Genomic DNA, 23,452 nt, shown 5'->3' on the forward strand with positions numbered 1-23,452 from the left:
CCTGGGGCTGCGGGGACCCTGGCCACTCCCCTTCTCCTTCTGTTCAGACTGCAGGTTCCCAGGGGGTGGGAGGAGCCATCAGAATCCACAGTGGGGAGATTAAAGGTTGCATGAAAAGAGCCGATGGCTGTGAGTCTGGAGACCTGAGTCTGGATCTGGCTCTGCCTCCTAGGTGACGTCACATCTGGGTCTCCGTTTTCTTACCTGTGGAATCATGGCGTTGAGACAGGTGATCTCTTAGCATCACGTTCTGGAGTCTGTGATGCTGACCAGCATGCTCAGCTGGGCTGTTTCCACCCCAGAGAGGAATTCCTGACTTTGCTTTGTTCTTTCCTTCTGAGGAGCTGCAGTCCCCACCTCTCAGGGCACCCCTACACCCCACTGATCTTTTAGTTATGGGAGCTCTTCTCTTCTAAGCCCCGCCCTCCTCAGTCCTGCCCTGACCCCTTCCAGCTGACCCTCTGTGCTCCTTTTTCTTGCCTGGGTAGGGGCCCTCTCAGCAGGCCATTCTCCCTCCTCAGCAACCAGAAGCCAGGACACCTGGGTTCCAGCCTTGGCTCTGCCATGTGCTCTATGTCCTTGAGCTAGAAACCCTCTCTGGGCCTCAGGATTAGACCGGAGGAACCTCTAGGCTCCTCCAGCATTCAGACTTGGTCACATGGCGGCCCACAGTTTTTGAGAGCTCACCAGAGCTTGGGCTTTGTGCCTCTGGCCCTAGCCTCTTGAAAGGGTCTCCCTTGTCACGACATCAGAGTAGGAAGCTCCCGGTCCTCTGGTCCAAAGTGCCAGCTCTTCCCTACTTCATTGGATTCCTCGGGTGAACGGGGGCATTTTGTAATGGTCAGAAATAAGATAGAACCGACCGTCAAATTTTTGAAAGTTGGAAGACTGTTCTACTCTCTATCTGGGGTAAACAAAAATCCACATAATTTCATCCAGATGGAGAAGAAAAACAAAGGAAAATGAGCATATTTAAAAATAAAAGTCTTTTCTCATCTCCTGCTTTTGCTATTTTTTGAAGGCTCTGCCTCCTGAAGGCCTCTCTGCTTTCCCTCTCTCCCCTTCTCCCCCTCATTTCTGTTCTGCTTTCTATCACCTCCTCTTCCCCAGAGACACTGGCTAGAATTGTAGGTGTCCCAGAGGGAGGGAAAATTAACCTTGCCCTGATGGCCAATAATGATTCAGCACCTCGGCCAGCATTCCCCCCCCCCCCCGCCCCGCCCAACCTCAGGCTCCCTGCATGTAAGCCTGTGACACGGTCCTTTGCAACTGACATTCTGGTGGAGCATTTGGGGACAGTGAACAGAGCCAGGACTCAGGCAGGAGGGGAGGAAGCCAGGAATGCTGCCCAGGTTTGAGCAGTCAGCCTCCCAGGATGGCTTCTCTTGCAGGAGGGAAGGTCCATCCCTAGAGTCCCGAAGCCAAGACTGTGCTGCCAAGAGACCTTATCTCTGTTGTTTTCTGCTCCTGCTGACACCCCAGAGAGAAAGACCCAGAGCTAATGGCCTTGTTAGGTGCTGAGCAGGCCAAGCCCTGGGTCCAACATTAGACTTACAGAATCCTGAACCATTAGAGCCACTACCCTGGCAATCAATTAGCTAGCTCTCTAGCCCCTCCCCAATTAAGGTGGGGAAACTGAGGTCCAGGGAAGGGAGAGGGATTTGCTCAGGGTCCCACAGTGCCTTCATGGATGCACCCTGGACCGGGGAGCTCTGTGAGGCAGGGCTTACAGATGAGACTTGACTCACAATTGCATAATTCAATGATCTGGAGCCTGGGTTAAGCTCTCACTTTGAATCCCAGGGGGAATCTGGTGGCTTCTGCTTATCAAGGAAGCGGTCCTCAAAGTTGAGAAGGATCTTCAGGGAGGTCAGTAAAGGGTTGGACTTTAGCCTTGGATGGGCCTGGGTCTGATTTCCAGCTCTAATGAGTCCTGGCTGCGGATCCCCCAGGAAGTAGAGTTTCAAACACTGAGATAACGATACCAACCTCATGGACTTGTCTTGATGTTAGATAAGGTACAAAAAGTACCAGCACTTTGCTTGCTGACCACAAACAGGGATGGCAATGGAATTTCTTTCATTCTGTCAATTCTTTCTTGTCTTGGGGAAGATCTTTGCTGCTCCCCCTTCCTCTCCAGGGCTGGGCTGCCTTGGCCTCCTGTCTTCAATGACCTGTGTTAAGTGTGGGGTCCCGGCCTTAACTTGACAACCCCTAGGTTCTTTCATTCAGGAAGTCTCTGGACACGTCATACCTCTTGGAGGCACCCTAATTTCCCAGAGTCCCCAGCTGGGTGTTCAAATTAGGCCCCTACAGTTCTTCCCGGACACTTGGAGATCAGGAGCGAAGACCAGGCATTGGCCAACATTTCTAGGACCTGATCTGAGATTGGGAGAGGGGAGAAGAAGGGCGTGCCATAGACAGGGTGATTCTCCTCCAGAGGACAGGCCCACTGAGCACAAATGGAGGGGTGTGGCTTTGGGGGAGTCACAGGGATCTGAGAGCATGGGGCAAGGGTGGGATGAGGATAGTCTAGTCCCAGTATCACCCCCTACTTCTCTGCAAACTGGGGTGCTCTCCATCAGCCATTCAGAGACCTCCCCCTCCACCCTTGCCAACAACCCCCCCGCCCTGCCCTTGTTCATGTCCCTCCTCCCCAAACAAGTCCATGGCTGGAGTAGTTCCCTCTCCCCCCCTCCCCCCGACCTCCAGGTACAGACGAAGATCCACCTTGTGCCTCAGAGAGGTCCGACCTCCCTCATTCTGCAGGTGAGGACACCGAGGAAAGGACCCTCAGGGTACAAAATGAGTCGGCCCAGAATTAAGACTAGACCCAGGGGTCTTGTTTCCAAGGCTGCTGCACTGTGCAACTGCGGGGGGGGGGGGGCAGTGGCCTTTCTCTGTGGGGCCCTGACTCCCAGCCAGGCCACTTCCCCATCCATCAGAGGTGGGATGGACCTCCTTCTACACAGCGACCTGAGGACCTTCCTGGCCTAGGTGGTCCCCCGCCCCTCACGAGGCACAAGGAAGAAGACAGACTCCTCAGGGGCAGAGCCAGCCCAGAGGTTCAGAAACCCCACACAGTTCCAGGCCCTGACTGTGGGAGGCAGCTGGCATGAGAGGCACTTTGCAGCTCACCAATATATTGTGTGAGATTGGCATGATTTTTCCCATATGGAAAAACTGAGGTCCAGAGAGGTTGAGTCATTTCTCTAAGATCACACAGTGACGGGGCCTGGATTTAAGCCCAGGTCTGTGGGGTTCCAATGACCAGGCTCTTGTCACTGTCTCAGGAGCTTCCCTCTGTCTGCTCCTAAGGCTACCACCATGCTCTCCTCCAGGCAGCCGATAGTCTTTCCCAGATGAAAAGTCATGATGTAGGTGCCTCAGGCCCACTCTGTTTTAAACTCACCAGTGTGGGACACAGGACTGAAGGCAAGTCATGGCCTCTCTCTAAACCTCATTTCCCCTGCCCCCCCCCCGCCCCCTCCCACCCCATAAAATGGGCATAATACTATCCATAATATCGTTGCTTTGTGTATTAGCTGTGCTAATGCAGGTACCCTGCCTGCGCCGAAACAGATGTGATCGCAGGGTGTGTCTGAATGGAAGTGACTCTGCACAGCCTGTAACTTTAATTTAATACAAATTCATAACTCACAAAATGGGCAACATTTAAAATAAAAATACTGCTGGGGGTGGCCCAGATATTCTGGTAGCTGAGACTGAGGATTCCTCCTGCCCAAGGGAAGGCCCCAGGGGGTGAACAGTTATGAGGAGGGAGCCCCCCAAGTTCAGCTAGTCTGGCTCCTTTGAGATGGGTGGGGTCAGAGACCCCAAGTTCAGAATCTAGGCCCCAGGATTAGAAAGAAAAGCCAAGGCCTACGAGACACTTCAGCTTGGTCCCGCAGGCCTGCCCCCCACCCCCACCCCCCACCCCTGGCCCCTGTCCTGGACAGGAACAGAGCCACTGAGCAGGACACCTGGAAGCACTGCTGCTCCAAAGCCAAGGCCCAGAGGCGGGTTCCAGTGGCAAAAACTGTGGGTGCGCTTGTTCAACATCCATCCTAACTTTCCTCTGTTGTGCCTTTTTGTATGGCTGAGGCTGGAAAGAAGAAAAGTACATGTCCCAGACTCCCTTGCAGCCAAGGTTCTGGATCTGATTTAAGTTTCCCCAAACAGAATCCCTTGTAGAGATTTGGATCTGGAAACTGATGTGAGTGGAGGGAGGCAGGCCTCAGGATGTCCATTTACTGGCCTGGACAGTAGCAGAGGGAGCACAGTTCTGTAGCCAGCACCCTCTTGATGCAGTGGCTTCCTGCAGATGGAGCAGTGTTCCTGGTAATGATGAATTTGGTGGCTGGGAGTTGTTCCTGGACATTCAGCAGCGTCTGCTCCTCCAGCCTTTCCAGGGACTTTGCAAAGCCACTGGGGACCTGGTAATAAATCCTTGTCTAATTAAACTCGCCAAAGCAGCTCTTGCTTTCTGCAACAGTATCGCAACTGAGGCAGATGCCAAGACTGATGAGGGGGCCCAGCCAACAGCCCATCCCAGCATTCAGGGCCTGACTAAAACAACTGCTCTCCGCAGGCTCACTCCCCCCTAGCCTGGTCACAGAGGCCTGGCTGGACCCTTGTTCAGAGCTGCTGGGGGCTTTCACCATCCAAGGGACCGCCACTATCCAGTGCTTCTTGTTCTGCATCAGCCTTGGCTGTGCCATTATCCTGCCTTAAGACCTATGGGCAGGAAGGTGGTGGCGTGGTGACTGTAAAATGTGGGCTCCCCTGCTGGGTGCCTTCCACAGGCCACATCATTTCTGCCTGCACCTGAGTGGGTAAAAGAGGCACCATAAAGCTCTTAGTACAGGGGTGGAAGGAGAGGGTGGTTCTCAGGCAACCCTGGGGCTGGCTGCTGCCTGTGTCCACCATGGACTGGGGTCAAGGATAAAATGGCCCATCACTAGCTTGGTCATGGGCACGTCGTAGACCTGGGAGCATAGGAGGGCGCTGTGTATCTTTTGGGCTGCCAACTGCGGGCAATACTCTAACACATCCTGAGGTCAGGGCATGTGGATGGGAGGGAGACACAGGGACACAGTCCCCTGCCCCTGAGAGAAGGAAGATGAGGGCTGGGCAGGGGCTGCTCTGAGGAGAAGCCATGTCACATCCTTGGACTAAAGCTGTATCCCCATGGAGGTCAGAGCTACAGAACATCAGTGCTGGAAGAGTTCTGGAATCATGGAGACACCTCTCTGGCCCATTTTACAGACAGGGAAATGGAGGCTGAAAGGTGAACAACTGCCTGGAGACCTCAGGGTGGCCCAGCTGGGCTGCAGTCCAGGCCTCAGGTCTCCTGGGCAGGGCCCTCGCTGGTGACCATTCCCGGGCGCCCGTGGTCTCCTTCCATCGCCCTAGATGCGGACGGTGTTGATCCGCAGTGGCTGCACGTTCTTGCCATTGGCGTGGCTCTGCCCGGGGCTGAAGTAGGAGCAGAGCTTGCCCGGGAACTTCTCGCGGAACGTATAGAGCCAAGACATGTCGTCGGCGTTGTAGAAGATGAGCAGCCCTTGGTCGTAGTCCAGGAAGACGCCCACCTTGTCGAGCTTGTCGCGGACGTTGAGCCGCGTCCAGGGCTCGGTGCAGGCGCTGTACTGGTTGCCATCGTGCATGACAATGCAGTAGAAGCCACGGCTGGGCTGGATCTGGATGCTGCCCTTGCGGCTCGCGGCCTCATGGGCAAGCCCAATCACCCACTGCGTCTTCTCTGCCACCACCACCTCCCAGTAGTGGACACCACTGCTGAAGGCCTCAGAGCCCAGCACCGACACCTCCACATCAAAGCGCTTCGGCGAGTCCTGCAGAGGCTGAGGGTGCAGGTTGCCATAGGCCACGATGGTGCAGTCGTCGGACAGGATCAGGCGCTGGTGGGCAGTGCCTGGGTCCAGGGTCAGGGCGGCTGGCACTGCGGGGATGGAGGAAGAAGAGAAGATGAGAAGGGGCTGTGGTCCCGTTCTATGGTGCCTCCCTAAGGCCAGGTTCCCTTGGTCCCCAGGAGGCTGTGTGATGCTGAAGACAAGCCTGCCCTCTCTGGGCCTCAGCGTCCCCCTCTGTGAAATGGAAAGATGACAGCTAGAGTCTTCCCAAATTTAGACCTGGCTGCAGAGGACAGAAACTATGGCTGCTTGTTCACCAACAGTGCCTGGGGGCAGGGCATAGAGGGGGCACGCCACAAAAACGTGTTGAATACATCTGAATGAGGTCCAGAAGTGGGTAATTCTAGGGCTGGGAGGGAGCTTAAAGATTATTCAGGTGCTGGATAATCACCCTGCAGGGTGATCTGGCCATGTGTGGCGGTGTTTGGATTGTCTCCGTAGATGGGATCCAAGGATGCTAAATGCCCTGATGCACAGTGTCCCTCCAGCCCCACCAGAGTTTCAGATACTCCACTAGATACTCATGTGGGTGAAAAACATCCTTTACCATGATCTGGATTATGACTTAATTCCATGTACCATATAAACCTGAAGTCACTGGTGTTCAGTTTGAATATAAACCGAGTATTTTGACACGCAACACCCATGTAAACTCCGGAGTGAGGGCGGGGGGGGTGGGGTGGAGACTGAATTTGTCTAGAACTCCACTGAGAATCGTTTGCTTTTTTGGAAAATATATGTCTAAGGATAACATCACTGACTAATATAACCTACCTGTTTTGGATGGTATTTGAGGCAGAAGATGTTTTACCTGTGACGTGAGCACCTGACTCCTTCATTGTGGTTTTCAGTGTGGTTGTGAGTAAGCAGCTACATAATTGACACATACAATATACTACTATAAATAATTTCCTTCTATTTTTCCTTTATATCATAGAGTGCATATATATACATATATTTGTACATACATGCATATATATATTCTTGAAGGTTGTGAAAAGGTCCTATCTTTGAGACATTACAAATTTGTTATGAAAAGCAGATGATGGGTCTGAAAGAGCTGAAAAACCACTGATTCTAGGCCAGCTCTCCCCCCCCACCCCACCCCTTTTTTGGGGGGCTATACTCATGGCATCCAGAAGTTCCCAGTCCGGAGATCAAACTCGAGCCACAGCAGTGCCGAATCTTTAACCACTAGGCCACCAGGGAACTCTCTGGCCAGCTCTCCCATTTTGACAGATGGGGAACCTGAGACCCAGAGGAGGTGTGACTAGTCTTAGGTCACTTGGCAAACATTGGCAGAGCCAGGATGCATCAAGACCACGTACAGTCCAACCCCAGCCCTCTCCTCCTGCCTACGTCTCACCCACCACCCCCCATCCCACTCAGACCCAAAGCCTTTGCCCAGACTGTTCCTTCCACCACCTTCTCTCTGCTTGTTGTAATGACAACCCCCAAGGTCCAGTTCCAGGGCCCAGCCTCCGGGAAGCCTTCCCTGGTTGCCCAGTAGGGTGTGCTCACTCCTTCCTCTGAAATTCCTTAACTTTGTGCCCTTCTCCCGATACGAGGTGTGGTTTCTGTGCCTTTATCTTACCCCCATTTACACCAGGAGGGCAAGGGCTGGGCGCTATCCAACCAGGTGTTCCCTTGTGGGCCCAGGGCCCAGCACAGGGTCTGGCACGCAGAAGCTTTCCAGAAAGGCCCACCAAATTAAACTGACCCCACTTGTGTGGCTTTTGGGGCAGGCAGCACAAGCTGGGTCAGTCAGCTCTGGGCTGGCCACCCTGGCGTAGCAGGTCTGGCTCTCAGAGTCTCATGACTCTTGTCAAGGACTCTGTTTCCTCCCGCCTCCCTGGGGAAGCTGATGCCCAATGAGAAGGAGGTACTTGGAACTGACTCTCCTTAGGCTGGATGACCACTTCCAGAACAGAGCAAGACAGAGGCGAGAAAAGGAAAAGGAATCCTACCACCAGCTTGGAGCAAAGGAAGGATTCCTCCATCCGTGTTTGTGGGGCTTCCCTTATCTGGTGGAGCGGGGGTGTGATTACACTTGGCTGCGGCATCACCTCCTACTTCAACCACCTCAGCCGACTGCGTACACACACAGAAACCACATGCCTCAATGATGGCAATCGTCTCCAGGAGGGAGTGACGGCCAGTCCCTGAACTGTGCTCCTGTGCATACAGCTGCTAACAAAGCTGACCACTGACTTCTAGCAAGCTGCTTCCATGAGCTCTGTCAGGAATAAATTTAGTTTTAAATTTTACACTCTTGTTTCCTGTTCTTAGAAGTCAGAGAGCTGTATGGAAACAATTAGCCCTGTGAATAGAGGGGGGTCAATGGAAACATAATTCTCTATCCAGGGACAGAGAAGAGGGGAGCTGGGAGGAGGAAGCCATGAGTCAGTGGATGAACGTTTCACCCTGTCGTCTGGTCACAGCACAGCCTGTCAGACCAGAAGGCTCCTGCCACGAGGAATGTGGGAGTTCCCACAGTGGGGTCAGGAGGTAGGAGGTGGAGGGGGTGTAGGAGGTATGTGTGTGTGTGGGAGGGGAGCTCAGGAGAGAAGAACCTAATCAGACACACGCAGGGCCACTCCTACCGCTTGTGGAATGTGGGTCATACTCAGGCATCTATGGCAGAGGGGCAAAAGGGACAGAATGGGCACAATGCCAATGTGTGGGTAGTTATATCACAGTGAGTGCCGCGCAGGAAACTGGGCCTTATATTTGAGGTGCTCAGGACGATTTGAGGAGACTAGAGAGAGGTGAAAACCCAGGCTCAGGGAAGAAGGACCAGAGGAGAGGCTCACCCCCTTGCTTGCAAGCCTAAGTAGTGCAATGTGGGCAATGCAGGCCTTTCTGGTGCCGCTGATGAGTGGGGAGGGCACCCCAGGAGGCAGACAAGTGGGCTTTCAGTGGTTCTGAGATTGGGCAGACAGAGATAAGCCTGTAGGATGGCGGAAATCCACGCTGCATTGAGTGCTGACCCCAGTGCCCTGACGGAGAGGGCTTGAGGACAGGACCGCCACTCACTGGGTAGGTCTAGGGGCAGGGTCTGCTATTCATTGGTCAGTTCTGACAGTAGAGGTGGGGCTAAGGGGGGGCGGGACCTGATCCACAGGGGGCAGGGCTCAACAGCCAGTAGAAGGACAGGGCCTGGCATTCTTATTAGGCAGAGGGTGCGGCCTGATTCCTAGGAGGCTTTTACACCCCAAAGGATGGGCTGAAGTCGTGGCAGTCCCTCCACGCATCATTTATCCCCAGGAGAGGTGATGGAGCCAGCGAAACAAATCCTGTCCCCTGGGGTTCACAATTTTACAGATCAGAGCTCTTTTCTGGGTCCTGGGGCACTTATAAAAACAGAAAGCAGGCACTGAGGCAGCCCATCTGGTCTCCAGGTGTGTTGTCCATCCATTTAAGCTTCTCTGAGACTTCAAGGTCAAAGACATTCAGGAAGGAGCATGGACTGTGTGGCGGGAGGTGGGTGGGATGGAGACTGTCTCCTGGCCACCATCAACCACACATGGCAGTGGCCCAGGCAGCAGAGAAGCTCCAAAGTCCAGTGCCATCAATTGCAGTGAGTGGCTCTTTGTTCTCAAAGATAGTGACTTCAAGGGCTGACAGGGCAAGAACTACCATCAGCTCTTTGCTCTGCTCAGACCTTTAAAAAGTCTGGTCCCTCAGGCCTCTGGTCTACTCAGGCCCCCAGCTGCACAGTGCGGGCATTTGAAAAACATTTTCACACCCTCTAGCTCATGGGAACACCACAGCAACCCCAGGAGCACAAATTTTCAGAAGAGGAAACTGAGGCTTGAAGGCGATTTCTTTGAGATAAGTTGCTTGCTCAAGTTGCCACTTGGGGTGGAAGCAGAGCTAGAACTTGAGCTGTCTTTTCATACCATGTTCTTTCCTTTATGTGGCTCCAGAAAGCATATCCAGCAAGAATGAGGAAGCACCTTATGATTCATGATATCATAAGAAACAGGTATCAGGCTCTTATCAGATTTTAGGACTATCACAAATAAATAATCCTTTTGTTTTTTTCTTTTTACAGCCACACCTGCAGCATATGGGAGTTCCGGGGCTAGGGGTTAAATCAGAGCTGCAGCTGCAGGCCTATGCCACAGCCATGGCAGAACCGGATCTGAGCCGTATCTGTGACTTACGCCTCAGCTTGTGGTGCCACCTGATCCTTAACCCACTGAGCAAGGGCCAGGGATGGAACCCGCATCCTCACGGAGACAACATTGGGTTCTTAACCCGCTAAGCCACATAGGAACTCCACAAATAATCTTAATCTTTAATTTTCCTAGCTACCCTGGGAGATAAATCACACCTTCCCCATCCCTGTCTTATAAATGAGACAAGCTGAGAGAGGGCAGATATTTGCCCTGGGCCACACAGCTAGGCAGTGAATGCAGGAACCCAAAATGATTGGATGTGGAGCACGGGGGGTGGGGGGGGGGACGGCAAAGGAAGCCGTGTCTGGTGTCCTCTGAACAATGGCCACTTGGCCTGGATAGGAAGGAAGTCTGTGCCCTGGGAGCTGGGCAATCAGGCCAGGCAGTCGGAGGAGGGTTTCCAGTGTCAGCTGAGAGCAGAGGCAGGGGTGGGGGTGGAGAGTGGAGCTTCCAGAGTCGGGAGGGACAGGTGCTAGATAGAGTTCTCAGGTGACCCAATAGGGAGCCTGAGCTGGAAGTGGGGCAGGCAGGAAGCTGCTAGAATCCAGGGCTAGGTTCCTGGGGGCACCTGCCCCTCCCATCTGGACATAAAGGGCCTTGGTTTTGGCAAAGGAGCCAGAGTGACTTCACAGGCCTACAGACAAAGGCAGGGGCCCAGCTAGCCAGGTCACTGTTCTCTGAACCCCTAGGGACCTCTGTCCTTGGCAGGATCTTCAAGGCACACACTGCTGCTCCCTCAGCCCCTGTGCCACAGGCAGCTTGCTCTGGGGCAGTAGTTCTCGATTGGGGCAGTCTCCCTCGGAGGGGACACTTGGCAAGGTCTGGAGACACAACCAAGTGGGAGGCGGGGGGTGCAGCATCTAGCCGCATCCCATCAGGACAGCTCCCAAGACAAGGAATTATCCAGCCCCAAATGTCAACACTGCTCAGGCTGAGAAACCCTGCCCTGGGGCAATCAGCAAGGTCCCATGGCCATTTGCTCACTTGTGAAGGAGTCAAAGGGAACACTAGCATCCCTCTAATACAGAGGAGGAAACTGAGGCTCAGAGGAGGAAGTGACTTGTCCAAGGATGTGCAGCGAATTCCTTCATCCCACAAATAATTATGGGGCACCTATCTAATGCCAAGCACTATTCTGGCAACAGAACTGAGACCAGGAATCATTCATTTCCTTATTCATTCATCAACAAACATTTGCTGTGCTGGCTGCTGGGATGTATAGTGATGAATCAGACCCAGCCCCTAACCCCTCAGAGCTCACGGTCTTGTGAGAGAGACAGCCATGTAGATATTAAAGAAACAGTGAGACCAGGAAAAAAAAGTCTGGAGGAGAATTCCAGGAAGGCTTCCCAGAAGAGGTGTTTATAAACTAAGATGTGAAGGAGAGTAAGAGTTAGTCATCAAAGATTGAGGTTTGGGAGTTCCCGTTGTGGCTCAGTAATGGACCCGACCAGTAGCCATGAGGACTACGGGTTCGATCCTTGGCCTCGCTCAGTGGGTTAAGGATCTGGTGTTGCTGTGAGCTGTGGTATAGGTCACAGATGTGGCTCGGATCTGGTGTTGCTGTGGCTATGGCTGTGGCCGGCAGCTACAGCTCTGATTCATCCCCTAACCTGGGAACTTCCATATGCTGCATATATGGCCCTAAAAAGCAAAAAAAAAAAAAAAAAAAAAAAAAAAGGCTGAGGTTTGGGTAGAGGGTTCTAAGCAAAGGGAACAAGGGAAAAGCATGTGTAAAAGTCTGGAGGAGAAGGAATACAACTCATGTAAGACCTGAAGATGGTTCAGCGTGGCTGAGTGAGTGTGATATAGAGGGGAGAATGAGAGAATGGCCCGGCCCAGATCTCACAGGGCCTCGACTGTCAGGTCGAGGTGCCTGGATTATCTCTCTGAGCTGTGGCAGGGGCGGGGCAGGTGGCCGCTGAGATAAATAGACCTCCTGAGACCATCTGCCTGAGGGGCTTCCTTGGGTCAGGGGAGGGAACAGGACCCCAGGACCGGCTTCTTGCCTACTTGAGTTATGATGCTTCACTCCCGTGTGGTTACGACCCTGCTGGGTTCTGGAACCTCCAGGGTTGGGAGCACACAGGGCAGCTCCTACCCCCAGAGGATAGCCAAGAGCCCCATGCCATCTGGGGGCAAATGGGCCCTTCCCCCAATTACTATGAGGGCACAGATCCAGATTTAGGAGTACGAGGAGGTGTCCCTTCGCTTTCGTGAAACCAGTAATGATGTATCAAATGAGGCCTTCGATCACCTAAGGGGAGCCCCATCTCTGTCCAGCATTCACACCCTCAGTGACTGTCCTCAGCCCCTCTCCATCTGTACCTGAAGGCCCAATCAGGAGCATCCTGGGATCATTCACGCCTCTGCCCTCCCCGTAGCGCCCAACGTCAGGGACTGGCCGGAGGCACCTTCAGGCCCCACCCTTCCTTGGGTGGGAAAGCCCTCAGTTCAAACATCATCTGCTCAGCATTCCCCTGGCCCCTCCCCTGCCCCATCCAGAGTCTCCTGTTGTCCCTCTGGGCTCCTAAGGCCCCATGTAACTCTCTCATCATGGCCCTTGTCCCACTGGACTGTCAGGTTCTGTTTTCCCATCTGTCTCCCCGATCCCTGAAAGTGCCTCAAAGGACTTTCAATGTTTGTGGATCCAAAGAATGAATCTGGACAGATGGAAAGAGCTCTGATTGCTGTGTGACCTTGGAAAATCAATGAGCCTCTCTGAGCCTCAGCCTCCCCAGCAGCCTTCTTGGGTTGGTATGAGGCCAGAGAATGCCTGGTTAGTTTAGCAGGTAAGGACACAGGCTCTGGAGTCTACCAGATCTGGGTTTAAATCCTGGCTGTACCATTTACAGAACGTGACCATGGGCAAGTTTCTAAGCGCCTTGTGCCTCAGTTTCCTCATCTAAAAATGATAATAACAGTGTCTACATCTTTGGTGGAAGTCCCTTCTATACCCTACCCTTGTCTCACCTCTAAAGGACATCGTGAGAGTTCCTGTTGTGGCTCAGCAGGTTAAGACATAGTCTCCATAAGGATATGTGTTTGATCTCTAGCCTCTCTCAGTGGGTTAAGGACCTGGTGTTGTCACAAGCTGCAGAGTAGGTCACAGATGGCTTGGATCCAGCCTTGCTGTAGCTGTGGTGTAGGCTGGCATCTGCAGCTCTCATTTGACCCCTAGCCCAGGAATTTCCATATGCCACAGGTGCAGTCATAGAGAGAAAAATAAAGAAAGGACACTGGGCCTGACTTAGGAACACGGAATGTTCCTGCTGCCAACGGGTTCGACTCTGATGCCCTTGAGGGTTGTGTGATTTCAGGAGGGTGTTTATCTACCAGTCCCAGAATTTACCAACTCTACTAAAAACCCATTTCAGACTTTCTCCTCTCTCGGCAAACCTCCCGTTACCTCCTTTAGCCCGTCCTCATCTTAGCGGACAACCTTGCTTGCTCCCTCACTGGGGACGTGAAGCTCTCACAACCCCCACAAGCTCCTATCACTGTCCCCTCTGCTTCAGTGTCCACCTGTTCTACCTTCTCCAGGAGAGGCAGCGGTGGATCCCACTCCTGGCGGTCCCTCCAGCAACTCGCTCCTTCATCCTCAATTCTGCCGCCTTCTACTGGAACTTTTCCATGCCCCCCCCCCCCAACATGCTGTCATTTCATCCATCTTCTTTTTTTTTTGGCTTTTTTACGACTGTGCCTGCGGCATAGAGAAATTCCCAGGCTAGGGGTTGAATTGGAGCTACAGCTGCCAGCCTATACCACAAGCTCATGACAACGCCAGATTCTTAACCCACTGAGCGAGGCCAGGGATCAAACTCACATCCTCATGGATCCTAGTTGGGTTTGTTAACCACCATGCCACGAAGGGAACTCCTATTTCTTCTATCTTAAACAAACAGCAGCTGCCACATTCTCGCCCCTTCCCTTAAATGAAACTCTTTGAAAGCATGGTCCCCACTTCCTCTCATTCTCCCTTGGATGGCCTCTGGTCAGGCTCTTGCCCCTATCACTCCACCGAAGCAGCTCTTGTCAAGGTCACCAAGGACCTCCATGTTGCCAGACACAGAGAACAGTCAGTTCCTGGCCTCCCACACAGCCTTGCCGCCACTAGCCACTCTCTCCTCCTCGAAACGCTTTCTCCTCTTGGCTTCCAGGACAAAGCCAGGTCTTCCTACTTCTCTGGCTGTTCCTTCTCAGTCTCCTCAGATGGGTCCCCCTCCTGTCCTTAACTTCTAGGAGTGCCCCAGGGCTCCAAATGTTACTGGCTCTCTCTCTCTTCTCTCTGCCCCAGCTTCCTAGGTGATCTCATCCAGGCTCACTCAGTATTGTCCACGTGCTGATGACGCCAGCCCTGACCTTCCTCCTGTACTGCAGGCCCATCACTCCCACAGCCTTCTCTGCGTCTGCACGGAGACATCGAATTGGCCTTGCAAACCTCATGTGCTTGCAACTCCATCCTCCCCGTCACCTTGGCCAAAATCGTAGTCTTCCTTGTCTTTTTTTTTTTTTTTCTTAATTTTGGTCTAATATTGCATCCTTACTTTTATTTTTTTATTTTATTTTTTATTATTATCATTATTTTTGTCTTTTTGCTATTTTTTTTTTTGGGCCACTCCCGCGGCATATGGAGGTTCCCAGGCTAGGGGTTGAATCAGAGCTGTAGCCACCGGCCTACGCCAGAGCCACAGCAACGCGGGATCCGAGCCGCGTCTGCAACCTACACCACAGCCCACGGCAACGCCGGATCCTTAACCCACTGAGCAAGGGCAGGGACCGAACCCGCAACCTCATGGTTCCTAGTCGGATTCGTTAACCGCTGCGCCACGATGGGAACTCCTTCCTTGTCTTTTTTTACCCCCCTCACACCTGAGATGTGATCCATTAGCAAATCCTGTTGGTTGTCTGTTCACGACATGTTCGCAATAGATCCTACATCCGATGGCTTCTCACCACCTCCACGGCCACCACCCGGCTGCAGGTCACCAGCATCTCTAACCTGGATTATTGCAGGAGTCTCCTATCCAGTTTCCAGCCTCCACCCTTTACCCCCTGCAATCTATTCTCAACCCAGCAGACAGAAGGATAGTAAAAACTTAGGGCAGCTGAGGTTACTTCACTGCCCCAAACCCTCCGATGGCTCCCATCTCAATCAGCATAAAATTTAAAGTTTTCACATGAGCCCATAGGCCCTCATGGTCAGGGGTCTGGCGACTGCTACCTCCCTGACCTCCTCACCTCCACGCTCCCTCTCACTCATTCCACTGCAGCCACACTAGGCTCCTTGAACGTGCCAGGCTTGCTTCTGCCTCAGGGCCTTTGCACTTGCTATTCCCACTGCCAGGAACACCCTTTCCTCAAATACCTGCACTCTTCTTTCTTCAGGTCTTTACTTCAATGCCTCCTTCTCAGTGAGGTCTTCCAACTGGATCCCGTATCTAAATGCTCTGTCCTGCTCTACATCCCCTGGCTCCCTTCCTTTTATCATTATCTAATCAACTATGTATTTTACTTATTGACTTTTGGTTTCTTTCTCTCTCACACCCTAGGGTATAAGTAAGACCCACGAGGGTAGGAAATTCTGCCTGTTTTGCTCACTGCTCTATCTCCAGAACCTAGAATAGGGTCTGGTGTGAGGTAGGTGCTTGATGTGTTTTATAGAGTGAATGAATGAACTGCCCAGGACCTCAGTTTCTTCATCTAGAGAATGGGGACACTAGTAAAACCTACCTCCTGGGGTTGTAAGAAGATTCACTGGGCTGAGCAATGGGGCAGGTGCCTAGCCCAGGCCCTGGGACGCAGCAGGTGCTCAGCAAGGCAGTCTTCTCATCCCGTGCCCTGCCCCCAGGCCATGTGCAGAGCAGGGGACTGGGCGGGGCTCTGCCCCTCTGGCTCTGACCCATGATAATCCCTGCCTCTCCGCGGGTCCCTGTAGTGAGTGGCAGGAAGGGCCTTACCTGGGTGGATGTCTTGGAACAGGGACTTCCAGATGGTGTACTGCAGGGGGCCTGTGTACTTGGAGGTTGGGAAGTCTTCGTAGGTCAGATTAGTCTCATGGATTTTCCCTTTGAGCCTGGAACAAGAGCAAGCGAGCAAGCAGAACTGAGGGCTGGATTCCTGTCCCAGCACCTTCAGGGCAGCCGACATAGGGCGGGGTCAGGCATGGGAGGTCTGCCAGACCCAGACTCAAGTGCCTGCTTGTGTCAATTCCTACTTCTTTAGCTATTACCCTCAGTTTCCTCATCTTTAAAATGGGTGCTGCGGTTACACCTGCCTCCTAGGCTTGTGAAGATTACATGGCATAATGTTTGTGCAATGCTTGGCTCATAGTCAGCGTGGAATACATGACATCAGAACTGGTCATTAACAAACCAATAATTAAGTGTTATTATTATTAAAGGTGGCTATGGAACCAGAGGGCTTGAATCCTGGCTCCTCCACATACTAGATGAAAGGCCTTGGCCAGTTGCTCTAGCTTCTCTGCGCCTCAGTGTCTTCATGTGTGAAATGGGGATGATAGTGATGACTATCTCCAGGTGGCCAGTAGGGTTAGAAGAATATAAATATTACTATTTATTATAATGTAATATCATTGTTATAACAAGTAATAGATAATACAAAAACACATATTTGTAATATAATATAAATAACACAAGTAATAGCCTACATGATTATAAATATTATATATATAAAATTGGAGTTCCCTGGTGGCTCAGGGGGTTAAGGATCTGGCAATGTCACTGCTGTGGCTCAGGTTGCTGCTGTGGCACAAATTCAATCCCTGGCCAGGGAACTTCTTCATGCCATGGGCATGGTATAAAACACATAAATAAAATAATATGAATATGTAAAGCCTTTACCCCAGGCTCTGGCACACAGCAGATGTCCTGTACGTTTGATGGAGATTTGAATGAATGAATTCTCTGCTGACTATCCCATCCGCCTCCAATCCCACCAGCCCACAGGGGCCAAAGAGGGGACACCCATGTGGGAAAGACCCCAGGCAGGAGGGCACTTACCGCTCAGACAGCGAGGCCACCCCGGCCAGGAAGGTGTGCCGGTCAGTTTCAGCCAGGCGCTCCTGCAGGATCTGGGCCCCTTCCTGCACCTTGCGCAGCTGCTGGCTGTAGCGCTGGACTTTCTGCTCGATGTCAGTCAGGGTGCGGGCCGTGTCTGCCTCCAGCTCCTCCAGCATGGCCTTCTGCCGCTCCCGTAGCAGCCGGTGCAGCCGCTCAAAGGCCTCCCCAATGGTAGTCCGCAGACTTTTCGTGGAAGACTGTGGAGAGAGTCTTCAGGGGTTAGTCAGAGAGGGTGGATGGGGGGACCCCTCAGTGAGAGGAGGCAATCGAGGGTCCTGGCACACAGAGAGGCAAGGGTGGGAAAGGCACACTTGGTGGGGGGATGACATGTACAAAAGCATGGTGGCAGGAGAGAACTGATGGCCAGGGACAGCAAATAACTTGTCTTCATTAGGAAATGAATGAAATGGTCCAGGTGAGACAGTGAGGCTTGATCTAAAGGAGCATCAGACAGACAAGGCTTGAAAGATATTTGTGGGGAAGCCTCTTTGGCCCTGGTGACCAACTGGCTGGCTGTAGGGGTGCAGGAGAGACAGGTGTGAAGATGAGGTCCAGATTTCTGGCTTGGGGGAGGGAAGGATGGGGAAGCTGGCAGGAGATGCCGGTGGTGGCGGCAGGTGTTAGGCAGGGAGAAGATGGTGAGTTCAGTCTGGGAGACAACAAAATCTTTATTTAAAAAAAAAAAAATCACTCACAAGCACAAGCAAAGATGACAAGGTCATAGATTCAGCTGTATAAATGGCAGTGTGCTGGGCAAAGCTCCGTGGTCATTTGCCCTGTCCTGCCACCCTGAGACCCTCTGGCCAGGGAACAAGAGCTAGAGGTTAAAGCCATCATCACAAGAGGCAAGCATGGACTTGTGTGGTTCTCTCTGTGCCCAAGGCCCTGCCAGGCCCGGGAGGGGATTCAGTGATAAAAGGCACAACTTTGGTGCCCAACGGCTCTGGGTCTCCAGCTGTGGTGACCTTAGTTGCCTGATACCTCTGAACTTTAGTTTTCTTATCTGGGAAAAGGGTAACACAAGTTCACTGCATGGAAAATGAGGGAACATTCACAAAGCACATGGCACCGTTTGAGGTGCAAAGAGCCTGGTTATTAAAACATTCCAACAGGCACATCGTAGAAGTCTTTGTAGAGAGATGGCTTCTGAGCGGGGGCCTGAAGGCTGGGCAGGATGTCAGTTGGGGGTGCGAGGAGCAGGCCGAGAGAACAGTAAGAGGCCGGATGACACGAGGTACGAGTGCGGTGGCTGCAGCAGTGTGTGGGGCCTGCCTCTGCAATTTGACTTTGTGGGATTCTGGCTGGGAGTTCAAGGAGTCAGGGACCCCGCTGTGTTCAGTGCCCAAGGCTCTGTGGGAGGCTCAACAAAGGCTCAATTAGGGCCTGTTCCCTCCAGTCGCGGCAGGAAGAGTTGCTGGCAGAGGGCCAGCCTCCCTGCGCATGCCCACCCAGAGCGCCAGCCAGACAAAGGGGGTGGGGGAGAGGCTGGAGATGAATGGCTAGGCTGCCTGTGGCCTCCCTGAGCCCCCTCACCCAGGGAGGGCCGAGGCTTCTGCAGCCGCAGGTCGTGGTGATGAAGAGGGGGCCTGCCCTCCCTGTACATCTGTGGCGGCCCCCCAAGAACCCTGTATCTCACAGCCGCCCCTTCCGGCTCCTCCTCCCCCAGTGTGAGGCAGCTCTGGCCCAATGGCCACCCTCTCCTAACTGAAAATTCTGGTTTGCCTCCCACCTCTGTGGCTGCGCCCTCCCTGCCACCCATGTTCCCAAGGTGGCTGCCTTTCCTTCTCACCTGAGGCTGGATCCTTTTCTTCTCATCCCACACACCCTTCCTTGTCTTTAACTCCTGCTGCTTTGATGATGGCTTCCAAGTGCATATTGAAGGTCTCACGTGTCCCCTGAGTGCCACCTTCATCTTTCCACCTGCCTCCTCCACACATGCCTGGGGGTCCCACCAGCTCACTGGATCCACCTGTCAACTCCACATTTTTGCCCACAAACTTGCCACCAGCCTGATCCTTCTAACTTGCAAACCAGGTCACAGCTGATCTCATGTTTAGGAACATTTTTGGGCTCCTCAATGACTAGTACAATGCTACATTCCTTAGCCTGTAATTCCAAGTCTCGATCTGATCCCAGCTTACCTCCCTAGTGCCATTGCACTGGAATTCCACCTGCTTAGAGTGGACTCCTTCCCCAACAAACACATTAATCAACTGGCAGACTCCTACTCATCCTGCAAAGCCCAGATCAAAAGCCACCTTGTCTGTGATACCCTCCCTAACTTTCTCAGGCAATATGTAGTTCAGTGTTCCCACAGCACTTTGTAAATATTCTTAAAATACTGCCCCACATTTTATGTGGCTCTCCAGCTGGTGGATGAACTCCTCCTGGGTAGGAATCTTTCTTAGGCTTGCATCCCCTGTGCTCATCCTAGGGCCTGGCACAAGGTGGGCAGTTAGGACCCGCTTGAGAGTTGAGGAAGGGAAGGGTCTTGCCCAAGATTGCTCCGCAGAGGTGGGTACAGATTCCATCTTCTTCCCAGGGTGGGGGCCCGGGATGGAGGCCCAGTGTCCCCAAGACAAGAAGCAAGAAAGAGGCTGGGAGAGGACGGCTCAGAAGTGGAACATCAGAGTGACAGCCACCCCTGGAGCCCTAAGTATGTCTCTGATAGGTTTTCCAGGCCTACCTGGCCTGCAGCCCACAAAGCCATTGTGCTGAGGACATCCCAGCATGAGGCTGGAATATGCCCTAACCTCAGAGAGAATTAGACTGGAAGCTCTCAATTAGCTACTTACTAGCTGTGGGGCCTCAGGCCTGTCCTTCCACCTCCTTGAGCCTCAGTTTCCTTTCCGATGAAAGGGAGACAACCACCATTCCTACCTCAAAAGGTGTATTTCTTCCCCACTCATTTGTTCCACGACTATTTATTGCACGCTAGGCACTGTGTAGGTTCTGGGGAATCCTGCAGTCATGGAAGCGACATTCTGTAGAGCTCGGCGAGACAATGAATGGGGAACACAATTCCCAGCGCAGAGAAAGCTGCAGCTGAACTGATGTGCCCCATTTATTCTAGTTTTTTCTAGGGCAGAGCCCGCCCCGCCCCACCCCCAATCCATTTAGTGCCATGACTGAGAAAGCAGCCCCCACCTCGGCCCACCACAACCCTGGGAACACAGGGAGGCTTGGAGGAGCGGGGGCCATCTCAGAAAAATACCCTGCCAGGAATTCGTCATTCGGTCAGGGCCGACCAAGGAAAACATTGGGCCTGGGGAGGGAGATCAGATGGGCCCTCAGGCCGGGCCATTGGAGGGGCAGGCGCCGCAGGAAAGCCGAGTCAGGCACCAGGTGAAATATGACCTCCAAAGCTTCCATAGGCATGTCTTATATAAACACCCCAGTCCAGACAGGAAGCAGGGCTGGGGGAACTGGAGGGGGAGGTGGCCCCACAGGACCCCCCAGAGGTAGACAGATGGACAGGAAGGCAGGGGAGGAAGAGGTCAGTGGAGAAAAACAATGGGGGGGGGGCGGGGAGAGGAGAAACAGACCATAATATTTGCCTTGGATCCAGAGAGAGGCTTCCATTGCTTCTCTTCACCTGAGAGGTACAGGATCACCAGGCAGATGGGGAAACTGAGGCTGTGAGAAGCAGAGAGGCCAGAGTCCTGTGACTGTTTCTCATCTGTTGCCCACTGAGGGGCCTGCCTGGAGGCACTCCAGAATGTTCTCTGAAGAAATGTTTGCCATGACCTCCCTGAGACCCCACAGTGTGTTGGTGGCTAAGCTGGGGCACTGGTCTGGATCTCCAATGGCCTTTCCAGGCCCCAGCGTGACCTCTGGAGGCCCAGAGCATTCCTAAGGCTCTGCTCCAGCTGCTGCTGGCAGCGCCACCCCTGCAAATGAGTGCAGCCACACTGAAATCACCAGAGAGCCTAGCAGCCAGGCCTGGGTCCCGGCACTTGGTCCCCGAAGGACAGCAGAAATCCAAGCACGCCTTGCCCCGTCTGAGTCCCTGGGAAGTGTGCTAGGATCTGGAACATCAGGGCTGCAAGGGGTCTGGCAGAATCCCCACTGCACAGATGGGAAGACTAGGGGCCCAGAAAAGCATGCAATTTACCCAAAGTCACACAATGTGTTAGTGGTTGGTCAGAAACCATGACCTTCCTCTCAGGATCTCAGGTCAAGGAACAAGGCTTTTCTTTTTAAATCACTATGGCTAGAGCCTGCAGGGTTTGACCCTACTTTTCTGCATCTCCAGTCTGAGTTTAAGAGGGGAGCTGATACCAAGCTGAACCACAAATCATCAGGAGGGCCCTCAATAACATTTTCAGGTTGGCTTCTCAGGCGATGTTTAATAACAAGAGAGAAGGAATGCCCATCGTGGCTCAATGGTTAACAAGTCCGACTAGGAACCATGAGGTTGCGGGTTCGAGCCCTCGCCTCGCTGGGTGGGTTAAAGATCCGACGTTGCCGTGAGCTGTGGTGTAGGTTGCAGACGCGGCTCGGATCCAGTGTTGCTGTGGCTCTGGAGTAGGCGAGAGGCTACAGCTCCAATTAGACCCCTAGTCTGGGAACCTCCATATGCCTCGGATGCGGCCCTAGAAAAGACAAAAAGACAAAAAAAAATAATAATAACAGGAGAGGAAAAAAGAGCCTAGGCACATCCTTCCAGCCTTATGGGACGCCAGGTTTTTCCAGAGGGTCCCTGGTCCCACCTCAACTTTAACCCAAAGCAGGAAGGGAGAAAGGGTCCTCTCTTTAACGCAGGCACCAGCCCACATTCTTGCCCTCACTGACCTTGGATGGGTTCCCGGCCCTTTTACCTTCGCAGAAGCCCAGTGAGGGCTCCGCCTCATCTCCGCACCCTCCCCTCTCACCTGGCGTTAGGACCCTCGAAGCCCCGCCCCCACAGCGGGCCCCAGTCCCCGTCCTTCAACTTCCCAATTGGCCCTGCCCCCACAAAGCCACGCCCCCACCTCCGCCAGGACCGCTCCCTCGTCCCGACCAGGCTCACCTTGGTCTCTGCCAGCTGTCGCTTGAGCAGCTGCAGCGCCTCGGTGTGTTCCCTCTCGCTGTCCTGAAGGGCCTGCAGCTGCTCCTTCAGCTCCCTCTGGAACACAGACAAGGCTGGGATGGGGGCAGGGGCCAGAGCCGGCCCGGGTATTCCGTGGGGACCCAGAGCCCGCTGAAGACGCTGGAGGCTATCCTGGCCTCGTCTCTCCCCTCCCCGAGCACCGAGTCCCGTAGTGTCCTAAGTAGTAGTCTCCTAAGTCTCCAGTACGTTCCCATCTCTCATCTGGAGTTTTGCAACCACCTCCTGCCTGGCCATCCTAGTCTCTGATTCCAATGTCCCTGGTCTCCCTGATTCCAATCTACCTCCTGGAGCTTTCTGCCCTACCCTGATTTGCTAGCCAAGACTCCTTGCTTAGAATCCTCTGACTAGCACCAAGTCTGTACCACAATCCATGACAGACTACCAACCTCCTCTGAGCATTTCTGGTAGGCTAGGCACTGTTCTCAGACCTTTGATTGTACTGGGCCGTTTAATTCTCTTAGCAGGAGTTCCCTGGTGGCTCAGCAGGTTAAGGATCCCGTGTTGTCACTGCTGTGGCTCAGGTTGCTACTGTGGCATGGGTTCCATTCCTGGCCCAGGAACTTCTCCAGGTACAGCCAAAAAAAAAAAAAAAAAAAAAAAATCCCCTCAATATCCCTGAGGTAGGCATTCTGTGATCCCCATTTTCTGATGGAGAAACTGATACAGAGAGGTCAAGAAACTGGCCCCAAAGCATACAGCTAAGCACGTAAAGGAATTGCTGGAATTGGAACTCAGGAAGTCTGGTGTCATGATCATGACACCAGGTGACACATTTACTACAGTGATGTCGCCCACGATGAACACCAGCAAAAATCCATGATAGACATGCCAAAATTTTAAATGAGGAAAGGCTCAGTATTCCTGAATTTTCCTTTGCCTTTGGTTCCAGTATAGTTCAGGACAACACTGTTAGTCATCTTGTCTTTATTTAAATTTTTGATATTTTTTTCATCATGGAGTTATTGGCGTTAATTTTGATTTTTTAAAAATTGCATTAAGTATTATTCATCTTGATTACTGAGGTTTTTCTGTTTCGTCTTGTTTTTTTGTTCGTGGTGTTTTTTTTTGTTGTTGTTGTTGTTCTTTTTAGGGCTGCAGGTGCAGCAAATAGAGGTTCCCAGGCTAGGGGTTGAATCGGAGCTGTAGCTGCCGGCTTATACC

General features: G+C 52.9%; 2 protein-coding genes across 7 annotated transcripts in view; one reads left to right on the forward strand and one right to left on the reverse strand.

The window, feature by feature from the left end:
• Nucleotides 1-23,452, forward strand: part of AZIN2 (antizyme inhibitor 2) — a 159,412-nt gene that overhangs the window by 56,984 nt on the left and 78,976 nt on the right. The window lies entirely within an intron of this gene.
• Nucleotides 3,625-23,452, reverse strand: part of TRIM62 (tripartite motif containing 62) — a 36,022-nt gene continuing 16,194 nt past the window's right edge. The window contains exons 3-6 of one of the 4 annotated variants that reach the window (XM_003127763.5): nucleotides 22,211-22,306; nucleotides 17,140-17,396; nucleotides 16,078-16,193; nucleotides 3,625-5,962 (exon numbers count right to left, since the gene is read on the reverse strand). In XM_003127763.5, coding sequence (XP_003127811.1) covers nucleotides 5,412-5,962; nucleotides 16,078-16,193; nucleotides 17,140-17,396; nucleotides 22,211-22,306 — 1,020 coding nt within the window. In that variant the 3' untranslated portion in view covers nucleotides 3,625-5,411. Of the gene's footprint in view, nucleotides 5,963-13,319; nucleotides 14,610-14,957; nucleotides 16,194-17,139; nucleotides 18,548-18,928; nucleotides 22,307-23,452 lie in introns of those variants that run through there. The other 3 variants (XM_084963777.1, XM_084963775.1, XR_014807443.1) reach the window with 3 other exon arrangements.

Source organism: Sus scrofa, chromosome 6 (assembly GCF_054392235.1).
Source record: "Sus scrofa isolate SSC_HxYL_T2T_F1_AM1 chromosome 6, Sscrofa_HxYL_maternal_Yorkshire_Landrace_v2.0, whole genome shotgun sequence".
NCBI lineage: Eukaryota > Metazoa > Chordata > Mammalia > Artiodactyla > Suidae > Sus > Sus scrofa.